Here is a 10497-nt window from a genome sequence, read left to right on the forward strand (position 1 = left end):
ACCTAGATAGGATCACAACAAACACATTCAAATGATTAAAATTCAATATAAACTCATGGTAAAAAATATCATGCCACTCACTTATACTTGTCCTCTCTGCTTTTCTCCTCAATCAAATGTCTTAAAAGAGCAGAAATGTCTTTAATAACAGCTGTAACAATATATTTACCAAACCCTAATTGCATCCAAAAAAAAACAAAAAACACACAATTTATCAAGCTATGGTGACGTCACAAGGGGCGGCAGGCCTCAGAGCTCTTTGCAATCAGGGGGAAAAAAAGGAAAACATGAGATCTGTGAGAGCGTCTCGACCCCTCAAAAACGTGATGGTGTTTCATTTCAGCCGTGACTTTAAATTGGTGATGATGGTATCCTGCTGTTCCGGGTCCCTCCATTATTCACTTGGAAGGATAATAGTAATTGCTTAATGTGGTGTGAAAAAATGGCAAATGGTTTCCACACACGTAGGAAGGAATGTATGTGTCGCAAGCTCGTGTTACGACGGACCAGCACCTGTCTACATGCAGCTGACAGACTTACAGCGATGAGGAAAAATGGTCCGATATATGATGATAAAGACCTCCTCTATTGTTTTATCTAAGTAATGACTAACCACACAGGTAAAGTAGGTGAGGGCTCGTGGATGATTTGTTGTTGTTATTGTTGGAGGTAATCACTTTAATAAACACAGGTGCTGATAGGCTCATTAGATGAGGAGTTTGCAGACCTTTCTTCTGTCATTTATTAATTCCATGTTTCTTCTAATTACTTGTTATTGGGCTCGTTTGTTAAGTAAAGTAAAGCAGTTACTCCAGTGGTCTCTTCTCGAACTACAAAGTCTGTTATGTAAACCCTGAATCATGCACCTATGCCCGCCATCATGGGCTGGTGTTTTTCTGTCAGCGCTATTGGCCAAATTCACATTTGTTAGATTGAAATGTCTCCACACTTTTGACCACGTATTCAGAAAATATTTTGCCTCTTTGAGATCCATTATGGTTTGTTTACGAGGGAAATCTGAAATCGCTGTAAAGTGCTGTTTGTGAATTGGGTTATTATGCAACTGTCTTCAAGTTCCGACTTCAATGTAACAAAAGTATAACTGTGAGCGTTTGTAGAAATGGGTGAAAGGCCAAATTTGGATACACAAACGTGGATACGTGCCGCCTCGTCTCATGTCAAAGCATCTAATAGATCCACTAGAGGTCAGCAGTGAGGGGAACGGTTTGGCTCGCCTGGACGTGAAAAGTACGCTTGTATGAAGTGGCAGTACCAGCGGGGGATGATAATGACTGAAAACAAAGACTCAGCCATTCAAAGAGCTTGAAAGTCCTCTTTCGGAGGAGGTTAGGGACGACCGGGCAGATTATTAATAGGGCTTCCACCCAAGTGGCCAGGATTCAAGTCCCGCATGAGGCAAACAGCTAGTGGTGACTTTTTTGAGAAAGAAGAAGTTATTTTACACAAGACAGTGATCTTTTCCTAATTCTAATCAAGTAGTTTTGGTACCATTATAAAAAAAAAATGTAACTGGACGTAGCTCATTTGTTATTGGGAACGTGACCACGTTTTCACAGATAGGCGAGGCCCGACGAGATGGTGACACAGTGAAGCAGTGGGTCTGTTAAGCCTAGTTTATGCTTCTGCGTCGTGGCGATGGCGTAGTTACGTCGTCGACCCTACGCCGTCATTGAGCATTCGAAGTTCTGCGTCGAGGGAACGCGTTGTTCTGCAATTCACCGCCAACCGGTGTTGTTATACTGTTGACCGGTAGAGCAACTGCCGGAAATGACGTTCTGAGCGGACCAATCACAGTCCTTGCCGTTCGCGTCTCGACGCGTCGACGCGACGCGTAGTCAGGATTTTTTGGAGGCACACGTCAGGCTACGGCGCAGGGTCGGTGTAGGGGTCTGCGTCGACAACGTAGCTATGCCGTTGCCGCGACGCAGAAGCATAAATCAGGCTTTACACTATTTGGTTTGATACCGGGGTTGAAAAGTGTCATGAAGTCATGTCAGAGAACACTTACTGGACTTACATTGTACAGCATGTACCATATATTGTTTATACTCGACTGAAACGCCTGAAAAAAGAAAGGTTAGTCAACATATCACAATTAGATTAAAGGTGCACTGTGTAGTTTTAGGGAAGACATTTTAAAGCAAAAGATCTGATAAACAAACTCTCTTTGTTTTCATGACTGAAAACAAACTGACCTTAAAGGACAACACAGTTTCATATTGTTTTACTTTGTTTACATTTGGCGGACCCTGCCACCTTGCTACCTTCAAACAGTGTTCTGGGGACCTTGTTTTCCTCTGAGAACAGCTTGTTTATTCACTTATGGAAAAATATATATATTTCTGAGTATTATTACCTCATTAATATTGTAAATATTAGAAATCTGAGTTTGAATTTCCTCTCCAAAACTACATAGTGCCCCTTTAAGCAATTGCGTCAAATTATATGACAAACAATGAGACAAATGCTCATTTAAATCAATTGTGCTCCCCTGTAATCTAGGGCTGCAACTTATGATTATTGTCATGATCGACTACTGAAGTGAAAATAGCACAAAAAAAGACAGAAAGAAAGATATAAAAGAAAATACATGCCCAGGTGATGTTATTAAATCACAAATCGCTTGTTTTGTCAGGAGCTCAAAAACCAAAGGTATTCAGTTTACTGTATAAAACCACAGGAGAGCTCTGCATGTGAGGGGCTTGAAAATTGACTTGTGGTTAATCAATAGTTAAAAATTGTTGCTCATGGATTTCCTGCCAGTTAACTAATTGATTTACTGACCAGTTGTTTTAGCTTTGCTGTTCTTATTAGACACAACTCTTCACACATGTAAAACTAAAAACTTAATTAAATCATTATTTGTCTCTTTTTAGCAGAATTTGGTTGAACAAGAACGTGACATGATCACAAACGAATGTTAATGTACGTGGATATTAAATTATTGCCCAGTCCTACTGTACACTGTACATAGTGTCTACATGTGTTCCCACACTGTATAAGCTGAGTGTAGGCGGCTGCCTGGCGCTGCAGCCCTCATCAGGCCTGTAAGGAGCCACGGATGACACTTGGTATTAAAATGTCAAATTGCCCTCCACTCAGACTAAAGTGATTTTAGTTGTGATTATGCACTATTTCCCCCCCTGTCAACAGCCGAAAAAAATAATCAAAAAATGTGCTAATTGGTCATGGGGATTGGTGGGAGACTTCAGTATTTTATGTCTTTGACTTCCAAATGAGTTTCGTAGAGGAGAGGCTGTCACTCTGCCATAGAGGTTTTGGGGAGGAGGAGGAGGGGCGGCTGCTGGCGCGGGCTCAAATTGAAATGATGCACTGTTCCCCCTCACTGCGGCTCGAGCTCACAGTAATTAAATGCCTCATTGTTGCTTCTTGGGAATTTGTATTGAATATTTCATCCAGCGTAATGATTATTTGGGTGTGGGTGGGACGTGGATGTAATCACCTTGGCTGGCTCTTTGATGAAATACTTTGTTTGGTGGTTGTGCTTTATAGCCGTTTTGAGCGCCCTTCTGGGTTTTTATTTAACTTAACGCCTGCGCTATTTCAACCTGCTGTTATCCAGCACTGCTCCGAATATTGATTATTTACTTCCAAATGTGTCATTTATTTCTGAATCTATGCTTGTTTTTTTCTTTTAAGAGTACGTGGCATGACAATGGCATGACCTCGAAACCTGCAAATTAAAACGTGTCCTTCACTTTTTGTCTCCCGCAGAGGACGCCGGTCAACAGCGGCGAAGCTTTTCGGTGGTTCTTTTAGAGAGGCGAGACACGGCCGCCCCATCCAGCAGCAGGAGGGCAGGTGGGACTCTTGACTCTCTGCCAGGAGCACTTGACGGGTTCACAGAGCCCAACACGCCCAACACATTTGTGGAGGACGAGAGAAGAAAAGTGGACAGACAAAAAGATAAATGAAAACATAATGGTGTTGTTTTAACTCTGTAATTTCCTTTTCTGTGTAATTATTGTACCTTTTGACAGTATCATAATGTATATTTTTGGTGTCTATGAATGTGTTTCCAGTGTTGTGGCTGTAGGTTTTGCAGCCAATCCTATGTAAAGGACTCAAACAGACAATCATACAATCATAATGAATCCGTCACACAGAAGAGGCCACAAGGATTGATAAAACAAACACAACACACTTTACTCTGGAGCAATAATCTATTCTGTTGATTATTCTTCAATCTCTCATTTCTGTTGACTCTTGAATTATGTCACCAAACTGAATCATCCTCTAGTTTTCCTCTCGCTTCATCTGAAAACCACACTTTTTAAATGCCACGCCGACGTTAAGGTGCGAGGTGTCTCGTTGAGAACGATGACACGAAGGACGGCGGCGGGGCTTCTGTGACGGACTTGTTTGTTCGTCACTCGAGTGGACTCACAGGGGAACAGGGCACATTGTCTTGTGTGGTGAGTCGCACTTCTTTAAAATCTAATTGGGCGTCATTTGATTGTGACAGCGCCAGACGTTTATGAGTCAGCCGGCTGTCTGAAGGTCATATTCACAAAGATGATTGAAGTACATATTTTTTTTTAACAAAACCATCAAAGCTTTTTTTAGTTTCTTTTTCAGTTTGGATCAGTAAAGGTTGTAACTGTCTAAAAGGTAGAGAGTACTGCCAGTAAAGGAACTGTATGTTATGTTGAAAACATTCAAATTTAGAGTTAATTACAGTACACTATACATATTTGACATATCAGATGTTGTTCTGGAGCTACGGGATAGTCTGGATTGAACGACAGTCCTTTCTCCTGCAAAGTAACGTTAACACATTCCAAAAACAAAATTATTCAATAAGTTACTCATTGTCTTAAACCCTATTGTTGCATGTGTAAATGTGTTTTGGTTTTAAAGATTACTAAGAATTTGTATATTGTTGTTGTGATGCTTTTATGTGTTAAAATAAAAAAAAAAATGACTTCAGTAAAAGACATCTTGACAGTAAATGTTTGATGTGGAGGAATCGCCGAAGACAGCAGAATAAGTCCACCGGTGCTTGAAAAAAAAAGGAAAAATCAGTGATCAATTACGATCACCTGATAAAAAACGATTTCCCTTTTTTTTTTTCTCTCTCTCTCTCCCGCAAAGCATCAACTGAAATAACAACCAGGAGGAGACGGGAGGAATATAACAGCATTGGTTGCCTCCCCAGTCACGTATTCCCTTGAATACTAAAATGTTGCACGGAGAAGAGTGGTTCCCAGAGGCAGCAGACTTTAAAGGACTAGTGAAATCCCATGTGGTTTGTCATGCTGGAATGCACTTGGGGGGGAGCACAGGGAGATGGGGTGGGGAGCAAGAGAAGGGAGGATGGCGGGTTTGAGGGGGGGTGAAGCGAGACAGGTTCCTGAGATAGCTTGAGCAACTGAGTTATATGGGGAGAGAGAGGGGGGGGAGGACAGTGGGAGGGAAAGGGAGGACAGAGGCACATTTGGGCGCTATAGCTGAGGTGGGGAGGGGCGTCAATGCTGAGGAGAACGAGCAGAGAAGGAGGAAATCATCCGGGACCGACTTCTCCCCTGACTGAGCACGCTTGCCATCACCCAAATTGAGCTGCTGACTGGTTAGGGCCAGCCGGGAAGATGACTTGAAGTGCTCTGTAGTGGCGGCGTTGGCGGCAATGTGGCGTCTGAGGCGCCCAATCCCCCTCGCTGGTCATCAGAGGTTGATAACGTGCATCAGGGCGCACTGGCTCGCACACTCCCTGGCCTGTGAGATTAAATAACATCAGAGACAGCTTTCTTTAATCCCCCCCCACCTCCCACCTCCCACTCTGTGCTCTGGAACTGGGATTTAAAGTCCTCAGGCCCCAGTGATGTTTAGTTTCCTGCTTCAGACAGGCAGAGACGGAGGCTAAGGATGTAGCACGGCCATATTAGCAAGTTGTGTATAAGACACATCCTCAATCCTCATGGGTCTAAAGGTTGAAGCCAATGTGTTTTGGACAATGACTGTCTCACAAATTACTTTTTTTTAGACTGTAGGATGTTACAGATATCACATAGAAATTAACCTTTAGAGTCTGAAAATCGAATGCAATACAGACATGCCTTAAACCTGCATTCAGTCATTATGGTCAGCAGGGGAAGCGACAGTTTGCTTCGATTCGATTCGATTTTAAAAAATGTCAGCACTTTAATGCCCCGACAACTAACGTTTACATTTTCACATTCTACTTTAAATATACATGTGTATTTTACAACAGCAGTTTGACTTTATCCTGGCGCTACTTGCGGGTTAGGGTTCGACAAGCTCAAATAATATTCGCCTAAAATAAATACTCTAGCGTTCAACAAAAAATACCACCCTTCAACAATCAACAACAAAAGAGAAATTCAGTTTGTCACAAAGGTTTGTGTCTAAAATATGTACAGAGTAAACCATCTTCTCAAGTAAATTAATCAAGGATCTTTGGCAATGTTATCAGTTTGCTTCAGTTAATTTTTTCCACTATGAGTGAACACTCTTCTCATCAATAAAGGATCTCTGAAACATCTCGCCATCAGTTACCTTCGAACCCTATTACATACGGAGCAATAATATGGCGTCAGCTAACTTAGCATAAGGGTTAGGGTTGTTTGTCTGCAGAAATAAATGAGATACACGGTGTTCGTGAGCTTTACAGATGATGGTGGGTGTATTTTTTAACTGTGGTGAGAGCCTGGCACACTGTTTGACTCTGTGGCATCTTTATGCTATGCTAGGCTAATCACTACCATGAGGGTGGTACCATTTCAAACTCAAAATGTTTTTTCTCCCCAAAAAAGTCAAATATGTTCTATTAAAATGTCATATTTAGGTTATAAGGTGACCATTTAAATATGAATGATGTGTTTTTGGTCATAAATAATACAAAGTTAAGGCATCATCCTCCATTTTTAGTGAAAACATGTTTAAAATATGATAGAGATCCAGCAGATCCTGCTGCAGGTGTCACCCCAGAGTCATAGTGTCATTCAGACATCTGACAGCAGCAGGGTGCGAACCTCACACAATCATAGCTAACTGTTGAACGTTCATTTCTGTCACCAAAAAAAATAAATCGTTCCCTCACTCTTGAAAAGCATTACAAGACTTTGACTTTGACCTATCATCGCCATGAAAAGAGGTATTTGAGAGGACAAAAACGTCGGGTTTATATTCATTCACTGTGCCTAAAAGGATCCAACCTGGGTCTCATTGTTGTGTCGTTGGTTGTCATTTCTATCATTTATAATAACATTTTGTTCACCAGGTTAACCTCTGAAACCCCTATACAAATAAACCAGACGGGGTGAAGAACATGATCCGACACAAATAATCCCTCACTGTACAGGAAAACCAAAAACTACAATAAGCAACAGTAGGACAAAGTCCAACCAGAAAGACGGTCTGTAAACTGTGATGGATGTTGGCTCGCTGTTGTCTGTCTGATCATTTTTCTGCTTGTGTCTCTTGCCTTGTTTTACTTTGTTCACATTCGTGTCTCATCAGTTAATTGCTGAATTGTTGACTGGAGTTGTTAATTGAACTAATAGCCAAAACTGCAAATCTAAGATCCAGTACACCAGAATTATTTTCAAAGATTTAGTTAGGTATTTTTCAATCTGGACCCTATTTTCCCATGTTTTTGTTCCTCCGTGCCAGTGATTGCAAGTCCATGTCCATCCATCCGTCCCATTATTGTGAACACGATGTCTCAAGAACGCCTAGAGGGGAATTTCTTCAAATTTGGCACAAAACATCCACTTGGACTCGAGCATGAACTGATTAAATTTGGTGGTCAAAGGTCACTGTGACCCCAGAAAACAGATATTTGGCCGTAACTTAAGACTTCATACGGTAACTACGACAACATTTTACACAAATGTCTGAAAGGATAAAATGATGACATTTAATATCCAAAAGGTCAAAGGTCAGCTTCACTGTGACATCATCAAATTCTGTGAAAAACGGCCGTTATTCGATACCATAGCTCAGGAACAGCAGTTTGACTGATGAGTCAACCAAGAGGCGGCAATTCTGGTTGTGTCTAAGTGACTAATGGGAACAGACAATTTTTTTAGACTGGTCCTAGATTGATACTGGCAATTGTGCATCGTATGTCCAATTAAAGCACTTGTTTTTTGCCGCTGACAAGCTCAGATTGTTATTGTAAGTGTCTGACAACATTATAGAAAGGATCCTACAGAGATAGACCTTCATGTTAAAGAGTAAGATCCCTTTAATTTAACCGGAAACAGCTGCTATCGCGCTCACCAAGGCCACCAGACTCCAATCTGCAGAGACAAACACATCAGAAACAAAGCAAAACTCACCAAAACCATCTCGGTTCGTCTTTCAACTGTTCCAACAATCACTCACTGCTTTGCTGTGAGGAAACAGTGTGTAGGGCCAGAATATTTTCACTTCTAATGAGGTGGATTAAGGGTTTAATTTGACCAAACTAGAATTGGAACAGCGGAAAGACGAACAAAGATGATTTTGGTGAGTTTTACTTTGTTTCTGTCAAGTTGAGATGAAGCGTGTTTTGCAGTGACAAAATGACAATGGAGTCTGTCAATGGAGTGGCTTTGATGAGAGCAAAAAGGTCTATCTCGGTAGGCATCCTTTCCATGATGCTGTCAGCGAAAGCTTTATCATCCTCTTAGAGTCATATATTTGTCCAAATATCTGTCTAATATTCACTCGTTTTTTAGCTCCAACCGACTCCAAGAAAAGCAAGAAGATCTTTAGCTTGTTAGATTGTTGATTTTGTTTACTAGTGCTACTACTAGTTACAGTGCTAGTAAGTAAAACACTCCAAATGTTGTGCTGGGCAGACTCAGTAAGCCGCAGACCAAGAGAATGGAGAGGACTAACTAAACCCTACAGTTTGTCAGGAGAGGGAATGTACAATGAAGTAATGACCTAAAAAATATCCACGCTAAGCAACTTTTACATTATGCAGAGATACTACACACTTTAGTCATTAACTTGATGAATTCAGTTTAGTTTTTTCCTGTGTCAGTGCTGCTCTCTACGCTCTAAAGAGAGCTGGAACGATGTGCATCCTCCAATTCTTCCAGTAAACACCAACAAACCTCTCCTTGACCCATACTGGTGAGAGATGACGTAATCCTGTTTAAAATATCAGTTTTTAACAAATGCTGAAATGGGACTTTTTTAACTGTGAACTCAGTTTGAACCCAAAACGCAAATGTGCACATAAACACTGAAATCTAGTGCAGCATCGGTGGTAGATAACATCGCTCGATCGACTGGAGAGCAGAAAGCTGAAATGACATTCAGGCAAACTAATCATTAATTAGGTCTGTGTGCCGTCGCGTCGTTACCAGAAATGTGTCGCAGGACTGCAATCTGAAACTGACACAACAAAGATCTGGATGATTTCTGCACTCCAGCAGGAAACACAAATATCTGCCCGTCCCAGTGCTTCAAAATGACCCGTCTACGAAACTGAGAGTGCTCGAACATCAGCTGTCCCTCAAATAAACAGCTAAATGAATGCATGTCCCGCTGATGCCAGTCATGCCACTGGGTGCCAGGGGTTAGTGGGCCAATCAGATGTGCTTACCCTCTCTGTGTCCTCCACAGAAATGCAGAGTCTCTGTAATAATCCCTTTAGGGATTTTGACTGTGAATGCTCCCTCACTCTACTGGCATACTTCTTGGCAAAAATCCACACACCTTCCTGCGAGGAGGTGCCGAGGAAGGACGTGTGCTATTGTGAAATTAACGCCGCACCGCAGGAACATGGAACAACGGAAGCAAAATGTCCTCTGGTTAACCTGTCACTTTGATTTAAACAAAATAAATGCATCTTATGGTCTTATTTCATGGTTAACGCCATTTTAAAAGTGTTGAAATTGGTTAAAATGTATGTGTAATAAGTCCAAATTTCTCTTTTCAATCTCCGGCTGTATATTTGCAGACTTGCAGCACACACACTTACATACCTTTACACGACGCAAACAACACTTTCCCACACTGAGTCACTTGCACACGCAGAGGACAGAGAATGAGACCGAGAGAGAACGACACGTATAGAGCCTCCCTCCTCCCCTCCTCCTCTCCCTTGTCTTTCATTATTTATTTACTGTCTGCAGTTTTTCCATCGCACGCATATTGATGCAGAGAAAGCAGGGTGTGAGTGCGTGTCAGAATCATTTCCTGACGAGGGAGACAAGGTGGAAGTAATCAGCAGAGCGCTGATGCAATATGACAGCCCCTAGAACCGCTGGTACACAGTTAAGAGCAGGAGGGAGAAGAAAAACATCTCTCCACTGAAGGAAGTGGCAAGATTTGCACAAGCGACATTTTGGTGGAAAGTAGATTTACAAAGTTCTAAAAATTTGGGGGGAAGAAAATCGGATTCGAGTGCTGTTTTGTCGGAAATCTGTAACAGGACGACGTTATTTTCTTAAACATATCTCTATGCGGTCATCCGACAAGCTACATGAGCTGTCC

The 10497-nt window shown here is 41.7% G+C and overlaps 1 protein-coding gene across 3 annotated transcripts in view; it reads left to right on the plus strand.

The window, feature by feature from the left end:
- Positions 1–4950, plus strand: part of cxxc4 (CXXC finger 4) — a 76036-nt gene extending 71086 nt beyond the window's left edge. For all 3 annotated transcript variants that reach the window (XM_084376170.1, XM_084376169.1, XM_084376171.1), the window contains exon 3: positions 3757–4950. In XM_084376170.1, the coding sequence (XP_084232296.1) occupies positions 3757–3801 (45 nt within the window). In that variant the 3' untranslated portion in view covers positions 3802–4950. The remainder of the gene's footprint in view (positions 1–3756) is intronic.
- Positions 4951–10497: the final 5547 nt, after the last annotated feature.

The sequence above is a fragment of the Pagrus pagrus genome (genome assembly GCF_965226575.1).
Source record: "Pagrus pagrus genome assembly, chromosome: 2".
NCBI classification, from domain to species: domain Eukaryota; kingdom Metazoa; phylum Chordata; class Actinopteri; order Spariformes; family Sparidae; genus Pagrus; species Pagrus pagrus.